The sequence below is a fragment of the Embiotoca jacksoni genome, unplaced genomic scaffold (genome assembly GCF_022577435.1).
Source record: "Embiotoca jacksoni isolate LCO1_2020_lvr unplaced genomic scaffold, fEmbJac1.0.p SCAF_35, whole genome shotgun sequence".
NCBI lineage: Eukaryota > Metazoa > Chordata > Actinopteri > Embiotocidae > Embiotoca > Embiotoca jacksoni.
The window spans coordinates 466,532-491,939 of record NW_027185387.1 but is presented as its reverse complement, the minus strand read 5'-3'; the positions used below and the strand labels follow the sequence as shown (position 1 = coordinate 491,939).

At 39.4% G+C, this 25,408-nt stretch overlaps 2 protein-coding genes across 3 annotated transcripts; one reads left to right on the top strand and one right to left on the bottom strand.

Moving 5' to 3' along the window:
- Window positions 1–2,337: 2,337 nt before the first annotated feature.
- slc22a18 (solute carrier family 22 member 18) lies at window positions 2,338–13,415 on the bottom strand. Its single transcript, XM_069165592.1, has 11 exons — window positions 13,039–13,415; window positions 12,719–12,890; window positions 10,933–11,030; window positions 10,700–10,845; window positions 9,768–9,900; window positions 8,674–8,786; window positions 5,090–5,200; window positions 4,566–4,666; window positions 4,375–4,476; window positions 3,220–3,340; window positions 2,338–2,946 (listed from the first exon to the last, which is right to left on the bottom strand). The coding sequence occupies exons 1-11, from the start codon at window positions 13,116–13,118 to the stop codon at window positions 2,759–2,761; spliced, it is 1,365 nt and encodes a 454-aa protein (XP_069021693.1). The 5' UTR covers window positions 13,119–13,415; the 3' UTR covers window positions 2,338–2,758.
- On the top strand, window positions 12,987–23,937 carry LOC138207989 (very-long-chain (3R)-3-hydroxyacyl-CoA dehydratase-like). Of its 2 annotated transcripts, XM_069165595.1 has the most exons (12): window positions 12,987–13,088; window positions 13,903–14,010; window positions 16,277–16,322; window positions 16,489–16,562; window positions 17,102–17,266; window positions 18,137–18,188; window positions 18,318–18,428; window positions 19,717–19,844; window positions 20,307–20,419; window positions 20,522–20,628; window positions 20,724–20,855; window positions 22,057–23,937. In XM_069165595.1, the coding sequence occupies exons 2-12, from the start codon at window positions 13,930–13,932 to the stop codon at window positions 22,131–22,133; spliced, it is 1,086 nt and encodes a 361-aa protein (XP_069021696.1). In that variant the 5' UTR covers window positions 12,987–13,088; window positions 13,903–13,929; the 3' UTR covers window positions 22,134–23,937. The 2 variants fall into 2 exon arrangements, with proteins under 2 accessions (XP_069021696.1, XP_069021695.1); XM_069165594.1 differs by lacking the exon at window positions 12,987–13,088 and having other exon boundaries at window positions 13,774–14,010.
- The last annotated feature ends 1,471 nt before the right edge of the window (window positions 23,938–25,408 follow it).

Below are 25,408 nucleotides of genomic sequence, written 5' to 3'. Positions count from 1 at the left end.
CGCGCCGACACAAGGCGGACCTCGGAGCGCCGCCGGGCCGCGCTCATCTCTGACCTCAGCGAGCGCAGGTCGCTCGCAGAGTCACATTAAACTTTCAGAGGACCCAAAGGTCCCCGTCAGGAGTGTTAACAGCAGCATTGTCCCGGCTCCCCCTCGACTCAAAGGGCCAAGTGTAACAAGGCACCCCCCCCTCCCGTGGTCAGGACCGCCCCCCTCCTGCCCCCCTTCTCTCCTCCCCGCCCCCACCCGGCCCCCCCGCTGGGTCCACAGATACAGTGACACCCGTCAAATCCATCTGCAGCTCCTTTTGAGTCTCCGGGAGTCGGAGAGAGACGGAAGATTCAAGAGCGTGTGCTTTATTTTTTTTTTACGACATTGCACACCTTCTTTCAAGTCACGCTGAAAAAAAAACGGCACGATTTTAAGCTCGCTTTTTGTTGATTCACTGTTTTATTTTTTGTTGAATTTTTGTAATCATTTCTCTTTTTTAACTTGTTGCCCATTGTGTTTTAAATGTACCTAAAAGCGCCATAGGAATAAAGTTGTTGTTATAAGTGATGTTTTCGAGTCCGACTTCGACTCCGGCCGCGTGCAGCGAGCGCGTGCAGGGCGTGGGATCAGACTCAGATGATGGGATTCCCAACTGAGGCGGCTGATCACATTAAAGGTGCAGTCCGTCTAAACAGGCCGTCACACGCTGCCAACTAAGACTCGGTAAATACCGTGCATCCTTCTGAGCAGCTCGCTTCCACTTTTTGTAACTTTAAATGAATGCAAAATAACATATTTGTGCTCAGTTACAGTGCGATCAATTTGTCTGCTCAGTTTTAGCCGAGGCTCCTAATTTGTTACCTAGTTACACACAAACAATATTTCACAGTAATGCCTTTATATCTTATATTTGTTTGTGAAATCATTTTGATTTTGTTTGCAATGCTAAATAATGTCGAAAAACGATTTTTCTTTCTATTTTGAACATTTAAAAAAAAGAAAAATGTAAGTAAAGCTTATTAAAAATTGATTCTTTTACAGAGCAAATATCACAAGAATAAAACGTTACAGCTTTAATCCGTTTTTTATGGTGTAATCTGAATATTACATGGTGTCCTGTTTGTTCGGCTGGTTTCATCACATATTTACAATATAAATCACACCAGAGACATCTGTTGAAGGTGTCGCCCGGTCCGCGATAACTCTGACCCCCTACTGTTAAAATACGATCATATTTATCTGGGATTTCTGGACGTAATATAAAAATTAAAAAAAAGTGTTTTGTGTAAACAATGCAAACATCTGCTCCCGATTTTATGACGTCACGTCAGCAAAGCTGCAGCTTGGCAGGCGGAGGCGGCAGAAAACATGGAAATATAATAATATGAGATTTGTTTACCCTCGGAGGAGGATATGTCACTTGTTTTTCTGTACTTATTAATTATAAAAATGCTTAAATGAATATCCTTTATTTAAGGAAAAGTATCAACACAGCAAAGTATAAATACTGCAGTAGTAAGTGCTCCTTTTACTTTTTTTAAGTAAAAGTACAGAATGGCTGAAGCAAACAGAGCCTCTATGTTATGGGACTGTTTTAATGCATCAATGTTTAAACACTGCTAATTTTAACTACTTTATGTACAGTTAGTGTTGGTGATTAAGTCCACTGGTTCCCAAACTGTGGGTCAGGCACCTCCAAAGGGTCCCAAGATGCGACTGAAGGGTCATGAGACGAGACACAAAGATTTCTGATACACATTTGTGCATTAATATTTTGTTTTTTTTCCTCTCATCTTTAGTCATAATAAAAATAGTGAATAATCTGATTTCTTTGGGCCACAAACAATTAAAACCAGGTGAGAAGTTAAAAAGGGGAAATTCACTCTTTGATGCATCTGAGATTCGAAAAGTGACGAGGAGCGCCAACACACACTGTGGTTAATCTCAATAATGCGCCGTACTTTATAAAGTCTTGAATGAAAACATCATCTGAAAAGTAACTGGTAGATTCGCTGTAGTTAAATTACAGCATTGAATAAATACACGGATGGATTGCCATGAGGAACGCAGCTCATTTGGCTTCTTCAAAGGCCACACTGGTGTTTAGAAGCTAAAATGTTCAGACAATAATCAATTATATTGATATTCTGACAATTTGCTGTGTTTCTGCTACAGATTCATTCATTTCGTCTGAAAAAGACGCTACAAATCTTGACTAAAAAAATTATTAAACCAGCAGTAATGATACAAAATGAAGTCGCAGACATATGACTACGTTTACATGAAATGTATGTACAAAAATAAGATCTTTTTTTTTTCGTATTTCATTAAAAATAATAACACAAGAAAATAAAAACCTTTATTATGAATTTAAAATGTAGGAATTTGTGTCGACTGGCCTCGTATTTAAGTTGGTTTTTTTGTGATTTATCTTCGATAAAATCTCAATAGCAGCAAACTGATTGAAACCAGTAACTGTGAATGTGAACGATGAACAGTGGAAAGCGTCACCAGGTAAATATGGAGAATCTGCTGCCATCTAGTGGTTTGCAACTGAATCTCCATCACAAGCTGAGCATAAAACCTGAGTCTTGGAAGAGCTGGTATGATTTAATCTTATTGTGCAAATTACTGAATGAAAATATAACTGTATAAATTTGAGAACCTGATTTCTTTCTCCTTTTTTTTTTTGTGGGGAAGTAGGACGTGAACAGAAGTTTTTTTTCAAAGACGTAAAAAAAAAAAGAAAAAAAAAAAAAGGGGGTTTTCACGCCTTCTTCTCGTCGGTCTTGTTGAGGCGCCGCTGCAGCATGTAAACAAACATGGCGATGTTCACGGCAAAGTGGATGAAACCGATGGAGGAGAGGCCGTAGTTGACGTACAGGAAGCCGCCGGCGGTCGGTGCGAGCGTGCGGAGCAGAGATTGAACGGACGCACAGAGTCCCAGCATGGTGCCTGCGTACGAGAGACACGAGCGGGTTCAATGAATAACTGGAGTTTTCCGATTTCTGGTATTTGGTTCGGCTGTTTTTACACCTAAAACTTGAAACATCGAACATTTTTATTTTATAAGGTGGTTACTTCCTTCTTCTTTTATTTTGAAGCAGCTGTAATCGCGCGTCAAAAATTCGAGGCCTACGAATGTGTGTACTTTCGTTAACGCTCTTTTTTTTCGTGGTTTCTCCGACTGCGTGCCGAGTCAGCAGAAAAAGCGGGGACGATCCTCACCTGTGTCGGACGACGGTACGCTCTTGGTCAGCATGCTGTCTGTGAGGACGTTGAACAAGTTGAGAGAAAACGTCATGGGGATGACGATCAGGCAGAATTGGAACACGTTCTGCATGTGAGCCTGCACGAAGGAAGGAAATGTCAAAATAAAAGCATCTGAGCAGCGAGGGATTATTTTTCATTGTTGGTTGATTACAGGAAGTGACTCTATTTTCTCACAATTTCTCAAAATATTTATTTACACTGACAAAGATTTGAGAAGATAAAACGGAGACATTGCTATCTACTAGCATTAGTGTGAAGATTTGTAAACACATTCATGTTTCCCAGAGGATGAATCCTGACGACTCAGCGGATTTCTTGACTTTTACTTTAGCGCCACCAGCAGACTGTAAAATGTTTGTAAAAAAATGTTTCAACACCTGCCTTAAAATGTGGCGCAAACTTTTTTATGTCCCCCTCAGGATGAGTTTTACTTACTTTTATTATCAGTGAGTTTTTTGGTGAGTTTTCAAAATCTAAATTTCAATTTGTCCAAAACTTTATTTTATGCAAAATCACTTTTATTCCCGCGTGCTAACTGGCTACACTTCCCTGGTGGACATGGTGAACATTATACCAACTCAACATCCATATGTTGGCATGCTGACATTAGCATTTTGCTAAAAGCACTGCTGTGCCTTAAGTTACACTTTAGTTTTCGTCTGAGCTGCAAAACAGCAAACAAACACATAAATTCACAAGAAAAGATGGAAATAACTCCAATTTTAACTTGTTGCAGCTTGTAACATGTTGACGTTCAGATACAGTTGAATAAAGTACTAAAAAAAAAAGGAAAAGTAGCAACACCACGATGGGAAAATGTCTCATTTACAAGTAAAAGTTGTAGCAGTAAAATCTACAGGTCACTTTAGGAAAAGGTCATGTCAAAGAGTGAGTTATAAACTCAAAACTCTGTGAAGACGGAAAAATTTAAACACAAAATAGAAAGGAAGAAGTTAGGCATTAAATAAAACTACAAGACAAGGAAATGAAATGTGTAAAAAAAAAAAAAAAAGAAAGAAAGACAAAAGCAAGCTGTGACCAAGTAATTTTTCAGAGATGTTGAACAGTTGAATTAAAATCGTGTTTGTGTGTTTTGTGTGCGTTTTGTACCTGAGCCAGTCCGACCAAAGAAGAAACTCCGATGGACAGAAGCAGCAGCAAGTTGTCGGAGTATCTCGCCGTGAGCCGACCGATCACTCCTCCCTGAACGAGCTGAAACAAACATCTCGGTTTTTCACTGAGTGTGACATCGTCATCACGACCGGAAAACACGTCGAGAAGGAGAAGGTTTTCAGTCTCACCATACTGACGATGCCAAAGTAGGCCATCATGTAGCCGTTCTGCTCCGGCTGCAGCTTGAAGAAGTCCAACGCGATGATGTTGAACATCACCTGAAAAATGACTGAAACGGGAGAAATCCTTCCGTTAAATTTACACATTTCTTCCTTCAAACGTTTATGATGATGCGTTTATCAACCAAAAGATTGGCTGCATTTTGAAATACACATTTAACTCTACGACTAATTTGCTTTACTTTACACGAAGTGGGAAAAGAAACCCGGACTAAACAGACCGTACCAGACCATACTGTTTTTAAATAAATATTATAATGATAAAAGTCCAAATGCATGTTTTTTTTTTTTGTCAAATATCAAATCACCTACGGGAAGCTAAAGGGAAAACCCTGGATGTGCACAAATAACGAAGAGATACTGACATAATTTGCTGATTGGGATGTAAAGTGTGACATTTACTGGAGTAAAAGTAGATAAAGTGACTTTATAAGAAGGAAAAACATCTGTCTTTTTATTTGACATTAATTTACCTGATGGTAAACCTGCGACGATCTTGATGATAAAAGTCGTCTTCACTTTTGGAAACTTCATCAGCCTTGTAATCTCACCCATGCTGAATATGGACTTCTTTTCATTCTCAGCTGCAGTAAAATAAAAGACAAAGAATAAAACCGATGAATGAGTGAATCAGCAGCGTGTTGCTATCACATGTTGAAATGAAATACAACTATAAGGGTGCCTGGGATTGAATGTAAGATGATTTTGACATTGAAACAGATTTACATAAATCTAAATTGCCTTTAAATCTACATATTGTTTGGAACAAAATCCTGATGTCACATGAGGGAAAATTGTTTGTGAAGTTGCTGAATCAGCAAGTGTCAACAGGTTTAGAAAAAAGGAGTAGAAAGCAGCTACAGAGCGGTTTGTTCCTGTCTCAGGACTCGTTTTTTTACCTTGTGGAAAACATTTAATAAGAAAAAAAAAAAAAATAATAATATCACAGCATATTTTCAAAATTCACTGTTTTAGATAAATGTGTCTCACTGTCTCCTAAAATATTAAATAGTCAGTTGGGGAAAGTTGACAAGAAGCAAACTCAGATCATATTGATTAAATGTTAATATTTCAATGTTAAAACCATGAGCTAAATACAACGGTACTTATTGAAAATATAAGTTGTAACTGGTTTTTTTTACCTAACAGCTTTTCTGACCATAATTCAACATTGAATTGACCGTTTTTGCTTTTTTATTAGAACTACAAAAACAACACGGGGCAGTAGTAGTTATAAGTTTCATCATTTTTATGCATTTTTTCAAGCTGAATTTTTTTTTTCTTGAACCAAATTACAGTAAAAACCCTCCTCTCCCCCTTTCCTCATTTTTTTTTTTTTTTTTTTTTTTTACTTCTTTGACAGTTATTTTTCTTCTTCGATTGCTTAATGAGCGATGACACGCTGACCAAGCAGCAAATGTTTTCACTCTGCAAAACGAACCAAACCGTGGTTCAGTTTGATCCGAACCGAGACCACCTCCTTTGGTGGGACCGAAGTTTGGTCCTTTTGGATCTTTGCACACCTGATGCTTTGGTTTGGACCAAATTGAAAAGCAAATAATAACTCGTTTTAATGAACTACTACAGACCTGCGGCTGAATGTTCGAAGAAATTTTGAATGAAATGTTAAAAAGGCTTTTTAATAGACCACCATGCATGTCACAATGAATTCGAAGAATTTGAGGTCATTTGAATTCTTTTTTTTTATTTTGCATAAATGTTTTACTGAACATCAAAGGAACATAAGTAAGAATTCCCCCAAAGGATAATGAAGAGAAACCATTGTAAAGTGAAGTCAAGGAAAAATCCTCCTCGAGATTGTTGGAAAGGTTACATTTTTCTTCCATTAAACTTGAGTTTGGATCCCGGCTCGATCTGGTCGTATATTGTCAGTAGATGAGATTTTGTCGGTGCGGTGTGACGTGACTGGATTCGACTCCATACAACGACGGCTCCTTGATTTTTTTTTTCTTTTTCTTGACCGCCCACTTCTTTAGTTTTTCGCAGATTTTCTCTTTTTTCACGGCGTCTAACGCTTTCTGCATTTTCTCCATCTCGTTCTTGTACATGTTCCTCATCGCCGTCGCCGCCTCGAGCTTCTCTTTCTGGTCTCGGACCGTCGCCTGACTCTGCAGGGCCCGCAGAGAAACCTGCGCCAGCTTGCGCTTCAGCTCCTCGCACAGCTTCAGCGTCCTCCTCAGCTCTTCGGTCTGGCTGAGCAGCTCTCTCTGCAGGGACTCCACCTTCCGGAAATGCGCCTCTCTGTTAAATTTTCCGCGAGGCTTCGGTTCGAGAATATTAATTCTCTTCCCCGTTCGGCGCTCGACGTCGCGGCGAATTATGCTCTCCTTGAGGTTCTGCTCGTGGAGCTCCTCCTCACGCTTCTGGTATTCCCTCTTCTGGTCCCCGGCTTCAATCTCCAGAAACCCCGCCTCCCTCTGAAGTTTCTGCTTCTCCACTTGGAGGAGATGGATCTGCCTCGCCTGCTCCTTACACTGACCGTCCTTCTTGTGAAGGTTGGATTGCTGGATCGCGATCTTGTCACGCAACTCCGCGCATTCGCTTCGGCAGCGCAGCCACTTGTCGTTGCAGCCGTCCCGTTCTCGGACCGCCTGACCCATTTTCTCCTTCAGGCTCCGCTCCTCGGCTCTCTGGCCGACGGCCTGCTGCTTCGCCGCCTGCAGCGCCTTCTTCGCCGACTCCACTTCCCGCCTCAGGACCTCGCTCTGCTGGCGCTCCCTCTTCAGCTCTTTCTCCTGGATCCTGATCTTCTTCTCCGACGCCAGCAGTTGGTTTTGGCAGCGCACCAGCTGGTTCCTCGGGTGGTCTACGTCTCCGATCGCGCTGTAGATTACCGTCTGCTCGCTGTTGGCCGTAACAAATGCGATCTTCTTCTTGAGGGCCTCGTTGTGCTTCTCGAGGGCCGTGTTTTTGTTCTGCAGGAGAGCGTATTCCAACTCAGCATTGCGGAGGATTGACGACGACGCCTTAGACGCCCACTCTTTACCAGCTGCCAGCTTTTTTAAGCGTTCCATCTTTTGTGTTGGTTTCTCCACCATCAAAAGGGTTTATTTAGATTTGAAAAAAATCTCTTGTCTCCGTGGTAACCTCATGAGAAAGCATCACATGACTCGATAACATTCCAACAGGGTGTTGGAGTGTAATTATCCAGCTCTCTGATTGTACAGCTGCAAGGGCTTTTTAAAATGTATTTATGTTTCATATTTATTATTTAATATATATAATTATTATAATTATTATAATATTACCTTTACCTTCATCTCACTCTCTGAATTTACATTTACACTCACAGTGGATGCAGTCATAAAGATTGGAAGAACTGGATGGACGCATATTTGTGGAAGTGTTTTAAACTGCAATACCACCGAGGGCCACTAGGGGTTGAGTCCAAAAAGGCTCCGGCTCCATAGACTCCCGTTTAACTTCTCTCATGAAATATGAAGGAAATTAATTTTCCCCACAAGTCTTAATGGTGTCATTTGCCAACTTCTTAATTAAATTATTATTCATTTTCTGGCGGTCCATCTGAAAATAATCACATCATTAATTAGATAAAAAAGCGGTATGTTTGGGAGGGGGGGGGCCTGTCTGTTTGACTGACAGGCCTATGGTGTAGTGTCCCCGGTTTCCCAATCAGAGCCATCGGGTCAGATTCAACGCTCGCTCCTCCCCAGCTCGTCCAAATACGGTCGCTTCTGGGTCCGAAATAATCATAAGATGGCGACGACCGAAATCCCTCAAGATGTTTCTGATGTACGATGATGGGATGTGGCGTTGACCTTTGACCACCAAAATCTTTTAATTGCCATCGTTCAGTCCAAGTGGATGTTTGTGCCGAATTTTAAAAAAAAAAATGTTTTCCTTCGGGGCGTTCCGGAGACGACAGGTCAGTGACCTTGACCTTTGACCCCAAATATTTAATATATCCATCCTCGAGACCGAGTCGACGTCTGCGTGCGATGAGCCTGTGACACATCACCACTTTATACAAACAGCTGGAGAACATTAGACGCAGCAGACAGGAAGTGTGTCTTACATTTAGCGATGCTCCCAGGAGCTTCAACTTTGGTCGTTTTTGGGATGAACTTCAAAACCAACAGCAAATTGACGGCGCTTCCTGCAGCGCCGAAACATGCAGTGAACGTCTCCCTGAGAAGAATAAAGTAAAAAGCGGTGTCAGGTGGACAAACATCTCTCAGAAAACACACACAGTTATTTAATTAATAACAATAATACTGTTGACTGTGTTTCTTGGTTGTTTGTATAAAATATATATAGATATATACTGTACTGTATATACTGTGCATTTTATATTTTATATTTTTACTGCTATTTTACTGCTATTTTATTGCTTTTCTATTGTTCTATTATTATCTTATTGCTTCTGTATGCTGCTGTAGCGAAAAAATTTCCCCTCGGGGATTAATAAAGTAACTACCTAACCTAACCTAACCTAACCTAATTGCATTTCCACATTTCGTTTAAGTTGGAAGTATTTACCACTTGGAGGCAGCAGAACAAGCTGCAAACAAAACACTGACATCTTATCAATTGATGCAGAGTTTCTGCAGATAAGGATTTAAATGGGATTTTCAAAATTTAGGCCATAAATAGTCAATAAAAGTCTTATTTTCAATATTAAAATTCATAAACTTAGAGATGAAGCTTTGACCCGTGTAGAAGCCACATCGGCTCAAGTGGATTTAACTGTATTGCTTTAGTATTTTACATATTTCGGTTTACTTTTTGAATAATTTCAACCAAAGTGAACTGAAAATGTACAAAATGGGTGACTGTATGTGCGGTTTTGTTTTAGACATGTGAACTGTTCTTGTTTCACGAGTAACAGTGGAACACCAATTATTGCATTAAACATTTTGATTGCATCAGATTTGGTCGTAATTAAAAACATCAAGTTCAACAGCATGAGAGCCGCTGGATGTTATCTGCTTTCTGAGTTGGAATTTTAATTGGTTGGATATTTTCAAATCTGACCCGATGAAGGGAACAGAGAAACCTATTCGATATCAAACTTTTCCAACAGCTTCAGGGTTGTTGGGGTTTCACGTACAGCTGTGGGCTTGTTACCGAGACACACAACAACAACAACAACAACACAGTGACGCTCACCCGTAGCGCGTGTTCAGCTGCCCGCCTAACGTGGAGCCGGCGATCACACCGATGCCAAAACACAGACCGAGTTTGGACAGAGCACCGGCCCGCTGCTCCGGCTCCGAGAGGTCCGTAACGACCATCTGAGATGCTGCATAACGGCAAAAGGACGGGAAAAGCACAAGGACATTTAAAAACAATTAAGAACAGCGATTAAAACATGAAGCAGGCTAAAAAGAAATGGGGTAGAAGTCACGGTGCAGTTTAAGGTGTCCTCAAATCTGGTTCAGAAACTGACATTTTTACACACAATTGTTCCCAAAAGAACAAAAATTTGGGTGGGGTTTATTACAGCCTAAATAACACCATTTAATGGATTTTTTTTTTTTTTTTTTTTCTCGTGTCTGTCGTCGATGTCTCTTAAACCTCTAACCGTTGTTTAAATGTTCAAAATAAGTAAACAATAAGAACTTGAGAGCTTCAGCGTGACTTCATTGTTTTGTACTAACTCTGTAATTTTCAACCCCCCCCCATGATTTTCCACAGTTCCAGTACCATATTTAAACCTCAAGACTATCGTGAATATTTCAAGGTTACTGCATGTTATTACAAAATATCACTTGATATCGCAAAATTTTTTGAATACTGCAAATACTACACACTTCAAATATGACTTAAGTTTTCATTTATGAACATCAACACTATAACAGAAAGTGTCTTAAATGCAAAGTTTTATATTTTACTGCACGATGCGAAAATCACAGCAGGACCGCAGTCAGAAATCCAAATCCAAAACACAAATCTCATTCGAGTTTTTTTTTATAGCAATTAAGGAATTAATACTCGTTTATAATTGTAGAAATAGTTCAGCCACACTGTTAGAAACATAACAATGAATGATTCTTCCAAACCAAATAATAAACTGGGCTTGTGGGTGAACAGATACTCACCAGGCAGGACGTGCATAAAGACCGTCGGGAGTTTGTGGACGAACAGCATGGCGGGATGGTCGGCGACGGCCAGCAGCAGGAAGAAAACAACGGTCGAGCCGCACGCCAGAGACAAAGCAGCTCGTGCCCCGAAGAGATCTGCAAACCTGCCAGAGAAAAACAAAAACAAAGTCACATTTTGCTACCAGATGTTGAAAAAACAAGAAATCTCCAAGCAAAAAACAGGAACTTGCCTTCCGAACATCGGACCGCCGAGCAGCTGAATCACACCTACCATGGTTTGCAAATAACCAAACCACAAGGTGTCGAAGCCAAGTTTCTTTGCCAAATACTGCAGAGAGAAAACGTACACTTTAAAATACACGCAATCGTTTACAGCTCCGGTCAAACATTCAGACACACCTCCTCATTCAAGGGTTTTTCCTCTGTTGTTTATTTTTGGGGGGAATTAACGCATCTGGATTATTGCGTTAAAAAACAAAAGATATTAAACAAACTAAAATGAGTCTAACGTTTTAGATTCTTTAAAGTAGCCACTGTTTGCTTTGATGCTTTGTAGTCAACACGTTATCTAGCCCTGATAAAACCGCTCATAAAGTAATCATCTAATATTGTCACGTGTTCTTATTATATAATAGTGACATAAGCAATAATTTGAGCTTTTAAATTAACCGACATTTTAAGTGCATTTTGCTGATAATATGTGTGCGCATATATTCAAAGATGCTATACGTACGATTTTTTTTCGTTCAAATGTTCAAAAATTTATCAAAATCATCCAGAGTTCGCAGATTTGACGTCAAAAACATCAACGTTGTGTTGCAGAGATTTCTACTAAAGTTAGCATGCTAACCAGCTAGCCCCAGCCGCTCCCGTCTTGTAATACCAGCCTACACCTCAAAGGGGCGATGGTGAGTCGCTGCTCTGGCCTCGGTCCCAAGAGTTTGTGTCTTTTAACCTCTCGTTAATATTCAACAGAACAATAAACACGACAATGGCTCAAACTATTTGCAAAAACAGGAGTGAAACCAGAATAAAAACCGGTGTTTCTCTGCTCCGCTGCAGACGGCGTTCGGCGGGTAAAAGGTACGAAGTTTGATGCTAAACTGTTGTTAACGGTAACGGTGGCCTTTATAGTGATAGTTTACAACGGTAGCTAATTCTATAACATCATTGGCAGTGTTAATATACTTAATTTACACTTTGTTGAGTTTCTTTGGACAATTCAAAATGGATCTTTAGTGCAGCTGCTGACATCATAAACTGCACCGAAAAAAAAAAAAATATGACAAAGGGGCGTCAATATCTGGATAATTAATTATTGATTAAAAACTGGAGCTAAGCAAAGCTGCCATGTAAACTAAACCATATCGCTTTTTTTTTTTCAAACCATTTCTGGGTCCGTACAGTCTAACTTCTATAATCAGCGGTTGTAAACAAAAAAACAAAAAAATATAGCCGACTACGAGATAACAGGACGATGCAAAATGAGGGCAAACCTGGTATTACCAGACGGTTGCTTAAATCCTACATACTGCCCCTTTAAAGTAGTGGTACATTCAGTACTCAATACTCAGTAGGATCAGTAGTAATACCTAAAGCAGCATTAAAAAAAAAAAAATCACATTACTGGATAATTAATACCGAAGTAGTAACACTTAGGAACCTTTATGATGTTGTAGTTAATATATTATTGCATTGTAACCTGTAATAAGGCATCATATTTTCTATACTAAAAATAAAATCATCGGGGAAGCAAAACTACAATATTTATGCCTGGAGTATGAGTATAAAACAACATAAAATTAAAAGTAAAATTGTACTTAAGCACAGTACTTGTGTCAGTGAGCCAAGCATGCTTTCACCCACTGTATTTAAGTACATAATAGAAGCATATAGAACATCCGCAATTAAAATTTTTTATTTTTCAGCGTTAATTTGACTTTTAATCGTGTGCGCTTCATGGCCGGCGCGGAAAGTTCAGCTTCCTGCTGTGACGTAACAAACAACAACACTTACAGGGGTTACGGAGAACTGCAGAAACATCAACGTGATGTCCAAAGCGCTGAGGAGGTACACGACGTGAATAATCTTCACCTTCTTGGGTCGGTCCGCGACCTCAGCCGGGAATGAAGCCGGTGGTCTGGACGTGGGTTCAACCCTCGGACTCATTTTTTTCCCCTGATAATTACTTGAAAGCACCACCACGATATAAATGTGACGTTTCCGCGGGAAAAAAAAACAACAAAAACAAGCACAAAGTTACACAAGCGGGTGGAAATAAAACTGAGGCCGAACTTTGGTTTCGCTTGACCGGTAAAAAAAAAATGTCCTCCTACCTGGTGCGACTGCACTTTGGACCGGGAGGCGAAAAGGAGGCGTTACCAAGGTAAGATATTAGCTGGTTACGAAGAAACATTACAGCTCATAAGGGGAAGAAAAGAAAAAAAATGGGAGTTTCCGGTTTTTACATTTTCAGCTCCTATCGCGAATAATACTTTTTTTTTTTTCTTCGTGAGGAAATAAAATGTCTCCTCAGCTCCTCTGAATTCATTTTACGTTTTTGAAGATCCAAAGCCGCTAAAAACACAAATCCAACCGTCAAATTTGTCGTATTTATGTTTCAGATATATTAAGTGCATCAACCGAAAGCCTCGTCAGGATCAGATTTTTGCCTTTTGCGCTGTCCAAGTTGATACCATGGTAACCGAAATATAATACACACTTCCTGTAGTATTTTCAAATTAAAAGCATTACAGCGGTTTAGTAAAGGAAAGGGGGGGAAGGCTTTTATTCTGAAACATTTGCAGGAAAGTGTTGTGACTAAAGTCGGAGAATCAAATTTTTTTAGTTGAGTCATCCGGAAACAACCGTTTTTTGTTGTTGTTGTTTTTAATGAAACAACAATTATTAACAAACGATTTATTAAAACGTAGGAACAAGTGGTTACCTGGGTAACAAGCCGTCCACGTCCTCGCTGAGAGACTTTTATTTTGAAGCTGCTTCGGGAGGCGTTTTTTTCAGAATTCTTATTTTGAAGTCCTCGAGCGACCTCCTTCCCGGAAGTGCCATCCCATCCTTCCGCGTCCACCTTGTGTGTGTTTGTGTGTGGGGGGGGCGGGGGGACTTCTCCGGCGCATCACTTTTTGAGTTACCAAAAAAAACAAAAACAAACAAAAATGGCTCCCTTTTTTGCCATATAGATATCCGGACAGCAACGAGCCGCGGACATGCAGATCCTGACCCCGCACGTCTACTGGGCTCAGCGGCACGGAGAGATCTTTCTCCGGGTGGAACTGAGCGACGCGAAGGTAAGGACGGTTCCCCCCCCCCCCCCCCCCCCCGTCATTTTACACGCTGAGCGTTTAAAATAATCTACAAATACAATTTTTAAAAAACCCAGCTGAGCTTTCTTGTGTTTCCGTTGCGGGTGTAACTTCCGTCCAGCTGATGGTTTCTTTGCGGGGTTTTTAACGGCCGCTAACAGTTAGCTTTCACCGTTAGCCTCCGTGATGCTGCAAGCTGCCGTTAAAACGGGCTGAAGCGACCGTGCACGGTTGTTTTACAACAAAAAGGCAAAGTGCTTCACTTAAAATCATTTCAAAGCGTCAAGGCAAAAAGAAAAGGACATTTAAAAAAAAAAAACAATTAAGAACAAGTGATTAAAACATAATAAAAACAGATTAAAACATTAAGCAAGCTAAATAAAATAAATAAAAATAATTAAAGGTCCAGGGCGGTTTAAGACGGCCTCAAATTTGGTTCAGAAAACGGATATTTTTACACATAATTGTTCCCAAAAGGACAACATTTGGGTGGGGGTTTATTACAGCATAAATAACACCATTTAATGGATTTTGTTGTTGTTGTTATTGTTGTTGTTGGTTTTTTTGCCTTTTCATGTCTGTCGTCGATGTCTTTTAAACCTCTAATAGTTGTTTAAATGTTAAAAATAATAAGTGGTGAATGACAGCTTCAGTGTGACTTCCTTGTTTTGTACTAACTCTGTAATTATCAACCCCACCCATGATTTTTCACAGTTCCAGTAAATTAGAGCTGCTACTAATATTTATTTATTCATTCGTTTTGTCTATAAAAAGTCAGATAATAGTGTGAAATTACTGTTATAATTTCACACATCCCAGAGTGTCACAAATTAAATGTGACAGAAAACCAGCAAATCTTCACATCTGAGAAACTGGAACCATCGAATGTTTGGTTTTATTTTTCCTTACCAAATTATAAAAATGAATGTGTGGTTGTCAAAATGGTCTTTTGTCAACCGACTAATGAATTATCGAGAAGTTGTTGCAGCTCTAAGACACCTTAATAGTTAAAAGTATAATACCAACGCTTTAATATCACTATCAGAAGACAACTTCTTCTTTTTTTTTTACAGAAGTTTGTTATCTAAATTAACAGTACAAAATAAACTGCAGACTTACTAACTCAGAAAAAGGACAGCTGTAGTTTGACTTCCTCTTTTTTTTTTTTCTTGCCAACCAACAACAACTTGTGGTTTTCATAGTCAAAACAATGCAAGTTTACCTGTAGAGCAACTTTTCAACAGAAATGCAGCTCAAAAGTGTTTCACATAATGCATAAAAGAAACGCAAGGGAATATAAATGGACACAATACATGGTCTCAATACGATTAAAAGAAGTAAAATACAAGATTGATATTCATTGAAATTACGGTGCAGCTACAGTGAGACGTGATTATTCCCATATTTGACTTGAGTTAAAATACGTCGGTAAACATGTAAAGTTTTACGCTGCGCTTAAAGAGAATTTAACTTTTCCTTTCATTTTCGTTCTGCTGGCTCGGCTGTTTTGCGTCCGGCATCTGTCGGACAAACGTCTCATTAAAGATGCACGACGTTTTATGGTAGTTGTGGATCTTGTTTAGCCTCTTCGGAGAATCGATTACCGGTAACTGAGAGGAACACCTGTCACACGCAACCAGACACATTTATATATCGACGAGGGCAAAACAAGACGAACGAACTCCTCTCAGTATGATGCAATACATTTTATTAGCACACGTTGATTTTAAATTTGAATCAACACTTTGGTAAAACACAAAATGTAACATTATAATCTTCACCAGGTTAATATTTAGTGCAAGTGCTGTCGAATTAGACGTCATTAATTCGAGTTTAGTTTTAAGGATGAGGCTGAATATATTATATAGATTATTATTATTGTTATTATTAGATATCGGCAACCAATTGTAATATTCTGCATCCCTACCAGACAAACCTGCTATCTATGTTTAAAAATATAGTTTTAGTTAAGCAGTATTTATTTTTATTTTTTATTTAACTGTATATTTGTGGTTTTAATGATTTATATCTTAGCCCAAAGAGTGCAGCAGGCAGGGCAGTAAAAGAAAAAAAAAAGTCTGTAATCAACACAAACCATTTGTGTCTTTTTTTATGGGATTAGTTGGCGATAACAAAAACTGTTTAAATATCACCAAACTCCTTTCTTTAATCTTCCTCATCGTTCGGTCCATCGATTGCATCATATTCGGTTTTCTGACGGCTGCCTTTGTGTTTTTTTTTCTTTTTTCAGGATCTCAATATCAGCCTGCAGGAAAACAACACGCTTCAGTTCAGAGGTCGGTACTTAAAGTTTGTGCAAATAATAATAATAAGAAAATCATGATCACAGAAGAACCTTTACAAGGAAGATATGCTGCAAAATAATCATTTCAAAGTCTGTTTCACACAACGTGAAGTCTCATATTTTGTTATAACATAAATTATGATATCACCCCCTCACAGCACAGGGCCATGGAGCTAAAGGAGACAATGAATACGAGTTCAGTTTGGAGTTCCTGCAACCCGTTAGACCCGAGGTATTGATCTTTTATATATTTATTACAGTATGAACTGTATTATTAGTCCGAAGACATTCACTCACATTAAAGCAGTTTCAATCTATTTCTGAGACGAAGAGCTGCAGGTTTTAATTTCAGATCTCAAATATGAGGCAGTTTTCAGTTGTTGTTGTTTTTTGCTTTACGGAGTGACTCAAGATTAGAGCTGCGATGTCATTAGTTATAAATGTCACAGTTATACTGTATTCTCTTCAACCATTCAAAGTTATTGATATTCAGCAGACAATAAAATGTGGTTACAGTATGTATGATTTTTTTTTTTTTGTAAACCTAAATGAGTGATCAAAGTTACACTGCTGGCCGGCCAAATGCCTCCACTTCCTGTATTCCTTTCAAATTAAAAGCCCTCTAGTGTTTCATACCCAGTCCAACGATCTACTAGGTTTTGACCCAGCCTTTTTCTTTTCTTTTTATTTAAAGATACGTCATTTCATCGCTTTGCGTTTGTCTCACTTGAGAAGCCGTCGTATAATTTGCCGGCGCGGTGTTTTTCACAGATCAACCATAAGTCCACCCAGCGTCAGGTGGACATCAAAATCAAGAAGCAGGAGGAGTGCTGGTGGGACCGGCTGACGCTGCAGGAGAAGAAGCCTCTGTTTCTGGCTCCGGACTTCGACCGGTGGCTCGACGAGTCGGACGCGGAGATGGAGCTTCAGGCCAAGGCGAGAACTCGAGCAACAACAGGAAAATGTCGCCTATCGAGAAAACCGCTTTCTATTGCTGACATAAAAGCTAGTATGAGGATTAGCATTGTTTTTATTGGGATAGTCGGACGCCTTTTTTTTTTTTTTTTTTTTTTTTTTAGCCACACGTCCTTTTTATGCAAAGCCATGCAATGCCAGCCCCAAAAACCAAAAACAAACAAACATTGAATCCCTCATTCTGGTCTGTCAAAGCTCAACTTTGGGACAGAAGTCATTTCAAATAAGATGCCTGACAGTTTCCTTCGTTACTCTGGCGTTAAAAACTGCAGAACCGTAATATATCAACCACTCAAGACATGCAACAGTCACGGCAATCTGTAAGTGGTGTTTTTTTTAGGGTTGGAGACGTTTGCAACATCCGTGGTTCGACTTCCTTTAACCTTCGTTGCGTATCGTACAACCCTCCATCTTCCTGTCTGCTATTCTGTGGGAAAATATAGAAAAAACATGCAAAAGAAAAGTATTGATCCAGTCCTTATTGCTCTCTGATTGGTTGGACTTGTAGCTGAAGGACTTTTTCAAACCTACATTTTTTTTTAGCGATAACTGAAAATGCTCAATTTGACCGGTGCTTCCTGCTGCTTTGATTATTTCAACCAAACTTTTACTTTTGTTTTGTTTCTTTATTTTGGTCGGGTTTTTTTTTTGTTTCTCCCAAAACTGTTTGTTCCGTCCTACAAACTTATCGTTTTGATTATTTCGCTTCTACTGTAGACTCTTTTCTTTTTCTTGAGATCAGTTCATTTCTTGCTGTGCATTTTAATTTCAGGTTAGCGGTCAAATACAGAACTATAACTGTTCGTTATAATTCATGTGTTGTTCTTTCAGGAGGAAGAGAAGATAAACAAGATAAGTGTTGAGTCGAGAGTTCGTAAAGACCGTGAGTGTTTCCACAAACTTTGATGTTCCTTACAGCCGCTCTGTCGCTTTATCGCAGACGTTAACTCAATGTTTACTCCAGGGAATTTTGCAGAAATGTCATTTTCGTCATTTCCGTCTGTTTCCTCAGCCTACCTCGGGCTGAAGAAAGGCTACCTGTTCATGTACAACCTGGTGCAGTTCCTGGGATTCTCCTGGATCTTCGTTAACATGACGGTTCGACTCTTCATCCTCGGTCAAGGTACGCAAGGGAGTGTTTGCATTATTTTATTATCTATCTTATATATTAATTTGGTCTTCAATGCCAGAAGTTCCTCCAGATGCATCTGCCAACACCTCAACAACCTGCAGTGGAGTCATTTTGGGGCAACATGTGGTTTCTTTTGGTTTTTTCCACTTTCCTGCAAAAACGAAAGAAATTTGATGGATATTTTTTTGTGTGTATATTTAATGTGTAAATGCATTTTAAAAGATCATTTTGTTTTATTGCCGCTTTAGGTTTATCTTCGTAGTTTTGGCTCTCTTTGCCATCAGCCACGATAGCCTTACTCTCACCAAGTTAACTGCTCGAGGTCTGAGGGAGCATCGACAGTCACAGTCACAGGTTACATCATCTGAACCACTTTATTTCGAGGTAAAGTGTAACAAAAAAAAACAAAAAAAAAGAAAGAAGGGGATGCCTCAAATTTCAGGAATAATTCCCAACTCCACAGGAAAAAGGTGCACAGAGGAGGTCAAACGTTGAAACAGGAAGTCTGTCTGTAAACTGTGATGTTTACTGATGTTTAAATCAGACAGTGAGGGGAATCATTTTGCTCTCCGGGTTTGTTTACAAGCTGCTGGATCGTCTGACTGCTTGTGTTTCTCACACAATCATTTGTATTGATGTCTCTGCTGTAGTTTTGTATGTTTTAGTCTCACCAACTAATTATGTATACCTAAAATTATATCATTTTATATATATTTATATATTAGGTTAAAAAAAGAAAAATACACCGCACAATTCGGGGTTGATTTCCTCCCTTCTGGACAGCATTTTCCGTTCGTGCCATAAAAATGTCCCCGCAGAGAAAATGAAAACCTGCTTGAGATGAGTTATTCATCCCGATTTATATTTAGTCCACCTATTGTCAGTTATGTCGTTGTGGTGCTTTGTTCAGAACATCACACGAACCCCAAGACTTCAGTAAAAGCAGCATCGTCAGACAAGCAGAAGGGGGGAAAGACTAAAATACAGATTAAAAACAGGAATTAAAACTGAGATCATTCTTCTGCTCGATAGTTTTGGAAAATTTATGGAAAAGAGACGAACACGATTGCAGCGACATGAAACAAACCGGAGGTCCAGAAAACCCAGCGAGAGTGGGAGGTTTTTTTTTGTTTGTGAGGAGCGCTTCACAGAAGAGTTCATTTGAATGGAAACAGGAACACAAAATACACAGCGGGGATTTGTTTTGCAAATGATGGTGGTTTATGGATAGTGGCTGGAGCGATGTGTGCTGCTTAATCACGTCTGTGTGTCTCCACAGACTCGTTCTACGACACCTTCCACACCACGGCGGACATGATGTATTTCTGTCAGATGATGGCCGTGCTCGAGGTCATTAATCCCCTGCTGGGTCTGGTTAAAACCGGATTTTTTCCTGCTATGATACAGGTGACACAAAAAGAGATTTTACTATGATTTTGTTTTTTAATTTATTTTTTTATCCTCTTGATTTTATCCTATTACCCGGATAACCACGAGAATAGCTAAATTCCACGTTGATTTATTTTTTGGAAGTTACTTGTACTTCAAGTAACCCACCTGACATGCGTAAAGTAAACTTATTTCAACCAAGTTCACGATCTTTTTCCTGAACAAGTCCAAGTGGTTACTTTCCACGGCCAGACGAGGTAAAACGTGACGCTGACGCGGTGTCCTCTAGTGGACCGACGGGTGTATTACACGCTACGGTGTGGTATCAGGTTGGAAACACAAATTGTGGCCTTTTAAATGAGAAGTTTCTTCTTCTTTTTTTTTTGCCCTGAAGTTTGAACTGTCAAAGAGTCGATGAGGTCTTAGTATTAGTATCTGCAGTATTGTAAAATGAAACTTTTTTATTTTACTCCGCCTCAGGTGGCCGGGAGGAACGTCATTTTGTTCGTCATCTTCGGCAGCCTGGAGGAGATGCAGAACAAACCGGTGGTCTTCTTTGTCTTCTACCTGTGGAGCACCATAGAGATCTTCAGGTTCAGCTCAGACACACCTTCCTTCTCCTCCTCCTCCTCCTCCTTCTCCTCCTCCCCCCCCCGTGGTAACGTCGGCTCGTCTTTCTCCCTCTCCCCCGTCAGATACCCGTTCTACATGCTGGCCTGCATCGGCACCGAGTGGAAGTTGCTGACGTGGCTGCGTTACAGCCTGTGGATCCCTCTGTACCCGCTGGGCGTCGTAGCCGAAGGTCAGTGACCCCCTCCTCCCCTCCCAGCCCCGGTAGAAGTTCGCCGGTCGGGCCGTTGACGGCGTTTTGTCGTTTTCTTGTGCCCGTTCCCTCAGCGGTGGCCGTGATCCAGTCTCTGCCCGTCTTCGACGAGACCCGTCTGTTCAGCTTCCCGCTGCCCGCCGCCCTGGGCCGCTCTTTGAGCTTCTCCTACACGCTGCAGCTCTACCTGGTCCTCATGTTCCTGGGTGAGAAATTTCGCCGACGCGGCGCCGTGCCGTCCACATCCGCAACCCAAACACAAACATCACATCCGGTCTTAACGACGTCACGTCGGCTCGCAGCTCGGCATAGATCGTTTGTTCCCAGTGGATCGAGTTAGTTTTAGTCCTTTAGCGCGTTTAGATACGACAATAGTTGCCCAAAGTGCTGCACAACAGGAAACTGCATTAAAAGCAATTAAAAAGACTTGAAGCATTTAAGCCATACAAGACAAAATAAGCAGTTAAACAAGATGAGAGATATTAAAAAGTAATAATGAACCAAAACAGCAGGATATATATGTTGCTTTATTGTGCAAAACATTTGGTGATTGAATATTTCTTGAGGAAAAACCTTATCAGATTATTATTTTAATTGGAATATTTGATATGTATGTATTAAAATATGTCTGCAGATCTTGAATGAAAATTGAAATACATTCGACGATTGAATATTAATATGAATATAATGGTTTTTTTGAAGAGATTCAAACTGCACCAGAGTAATATTACCCGAGTTTTTAATATTAATCAGGGATTAATGGAATTTTCATGCCAATGGAAAACTGCCGTGCCTGTAAAAGTTGCAACTCAAAAGGATTCACAGTTAATCTGACATATTGTGGTGAAAGAAAGTCCCTCGAGAATATTATTAATCTTCTGAGAATCCAGCTGCTGCAGGTTAAAATGCATTTTTGTGACGTCTGGCTTCCAATTTATTCAGAAGAAACTGGAGTTACCGAGTAAAAATCTGTCAAAGAATATTTTAGCCACATACACACAAACGTTAAAAGATCATGACATGTGTTTTGACGGGGGGGGGGGGGGGGGGGGTTTCCTAGTTGTTGGTGCCGGATGATTAGAAAAACAAAAAGGTGCTCAAACTCAAATCATGTTGAGATTCCCTGAACGTTTGAGTTTTATAGTGTAATGAACTGAGCACTTCCTGTCTGGACTATAGGAGAAGCTTATTCAGAAATCTGACACACTAAACCTGCAGTTCGTGTGTTTACTTTAGCAAACAAAGTACGAGAGTGTAGAAGAATCACAGAATTATTCAAGGTGTCTTTAGAGCACTTTTTATTTTGAAAATCCTTCAACCAGCCAATCAGACGAGGACTTAATGAGCTGAACACTGACAGACGTTCTGCCTCCTCCTCCTCCTCCTCCTCCTCTTCCTCCTCCTCAGGACTCTTCATCAACTTCCGCCACCTGTACAAGCAGCGGAGGAGACGCTACCGCTCCAGGAAAAGGAAAGTCCAGTAACCTGATCCACGCGCTCCTGAAGCAGCTGTTTTCTTTTTCCCCCTCTTTATTGCCTTTTCTTTGTTTTCCTGCACGCACACACACACACACACACACACACACACACACACACACACACACACACACACACACACACACACACACACACACACACACACACACACCGAACTGAAGTTACCTGGGCGAACTGTTTCCTGTAAATCCTTCTGGACCAGCTCCGCGACTCGCAGTCGGAACGGACGTCACCTGAACGCACCGCGCAGGTTGATTACGGCCCTTCTGTGAGTTTTAAGTTGCTACCAGGTTTATTTCCATATAAACGACCATATTTATTCATATTGTCTCTTTACAGTCACCGTCTGTGGCTGGGAATTCATTGTTCATTTTATATTTGGGGGATATAAAACAAACGTGGTTAAAAAAAAAGAATAATGTAACCAATATTGATATCAGTGAACTGCTGCCCTATAATAATTCATTAATATGTGTTTTGAAACTACAGAAGAAATTTGGTTTATCGTCGGAAATACAAAAGTTATTGTTAACACGTGACATAGGCAAATAATTAGGAGCTATCCTGTATGAAATGACTGCAACAGGATGGTTATTTCTACTTTATTTATGTATTTCGTGTTATTTATAATATCAAATCCTCGTTTGTTCAATGATAATGTTTCAAAACAGCTTCTTTTTTTTTAAACATGTTTATTGGAGCTTTATAGTCAATTATTATATATGACAAGACAGACATATAATCACCGTCATATTTCTAGTTATACTGTTGTTGTGTGTTAATGCACTGGTACGGCTGAAGCGGTTTCACTGTTGTGGTGCGTTCAAAGATGCTCAAAATGTAGGTCGGTTTTTTTTTTTTTTTTTTTGCATCATTTTAAACACAAGATACAAAGCACACACATCTGAGAACTTCTCTGAAGTTGTTTACCTGTTTTCCTTTGGGTTTATTTTCCAAAAAACATGTTTTATCAGTCACGTGAAGTACCTGAATGCACCGCAAGAATCAAGAAGCAGATTTGACCCAAGCTGAAGCTACAAAACCACTTTTATTATCGTGTCAGATGCCTTTAAAGTTCGACTTTTGAGTTGGTTTAAGAAGTGATTCGTGGATGAAGCTGTCAATCATTCAGTGCTTTGATTACCGGAGGAGGAAACATTTTTAACAGCTTTTTTTCTGACAGAATTCACAATCGTTCACACACAAGATTATTGTCGACAGCCTATCATATCAAATATTACGTTCTTTTAACTTGTGACTCGTCCCAAACTTTTGTCATTTTAAATAGGGATCCTTGGTTTTATCATTTAATTCATTTACGATAAACATGGTTTAGTCTCAGTGAAATAGAAGGACATCGTATTTGAGATTCCCGATCAGTCGGTGAATATGAATATCCCGATGAGCCGTCCAGAATTCAACCCTGAGTGAGTTGATGTTTTCTTTTCTTTTTTTGTCCTTTTATTAATTTTAATTCACATTTTACTTGTTTTATGGGGGTTTTTTCCACCGTTTGTGAGCTTTTTATATGTTTCATATTTATTAGTGTTGGCTGAAATTGTTGCTTTTAATCTGTTTGTTTCTGATGGTTTTTTTTCGACGGTTGTCTTTTGGGAAAAATATAAACACGCAGCAGACACGTCTGATTATAACATTTCCGGTTATTATTAGCAGGTGAGTTCGGACTGATGCTGCATTTGAGGTTTAAATTATAAAGTCAGTACGTTTGGCTTCCTTCCAGTGTCCTTGATAAAAAAAATAAAATAAACATTCGTACTTTTGGAGGCCGTCGATCTGTTCACCTGTTGTGATTTTTTTTCTTTTGGCGTTTTGTGCTTTGCAGCGGAGACTTCGAACGTGGCAGGAGAGGTATGACAGCCGGGATCAAACTAAGCTACGCTGCAGTTATTTTGGTTTCCATCTTAACCGCCAGGAAGTTCTTTCAGTGAGTAAGAAAGAAAGAAAGAAAAAGCCCCACACTCATAAATCTGGTTAAATCCTTTTATTTTTTTAGATTCTGTGGACGTTAAAGCTCACGTTACTCTCCACAGGACATTCAGAGAATTGACAGCAAGCACTTAACCAAACCACAGCTTCTTTTTAATATTATTATTATTAGATAATATTATTACTATTATTAGAAAAATATGGGACCTTTTAAAGGACAGTTTTACACCTTTTTTGTTCCCCATATCTAGCTGTCCAGTAATACATTCTTCCATAATAAGTTTCTAATGGAAGAGACGGGGGACAAAATCCACTCGGTCCTCGTTCTGTGCACAAATATATTCTCAAAGCAATTTTCTGCTGTTAAACACAGACACCTTTAACACAACTCGTCCTTTAAGTTGTGAAGCAGTTTGCGTCTTTCAGCTTTTTTCATTTCTTGTTTTTAAGTCACTGTAATGAATAATGACGGAGAAGACTATCAGGTTCAAATAAATGATCAGTTTAACAAATGCAGATATATATATATATTTTTTTTAAGTTGGGGTTGATCTTATAGTTACAATTCCATTTTTGAGGACAATTCTAGTTTTTTTAAATTCACATTATTTAGTTAACAGCTCAATGAGTGTTTTATGGATATAATGTCGTCATCATGCTTATGAGAAGCTGTTCCTGCCACTTTTTGAGCAACAGGTGTTCTCATTTTTTTTTTGGACCTTATCTGCGAACTGTTTGAGGGTCGTTTCTCTCACTCTTTAAGTTTATATTTCACTTTTAGGGCGGGACAACCTTTATTTTTGGACTTTTTAATGACTCGGATAATCTCCAGCATTTCTCAGCTTTAAACCTCAGCAGAGCACTAATTGGTCAGAGTAAGAGAAAACACCTCTGGTGGGTAAGAAGGGACTCGTGGAGGTAAAATATTTGTGTAAAGCGAACCTTTAAGTGGAAAATATTTTGATCACAATAAATAGAGAACTGTGACCCTGAGCCGAGTCACAAACATTTTAACATTGATTTACATGTAGTCAGTGAAAAAAGGGGTTTCTATTAAATAAGGTCAATTAATATCGGACAAAACATTGTATTCAGATGCAAACTTGAGAAATTTAACATAATTTAGTTTAATGGAGAATTTCACATACGGGAAGCCAAATATTTATATTTTATCTATCTAAAAAAAAAAGTGAAAACAAATTATCTATCTATCTATCTATCTATCTATCTATCTATCTATCTATCTATCTATCTATCTATCTATCTATCTATCTATCTATCTATCTATCTATCTATCTATCTATCTATTATTCTA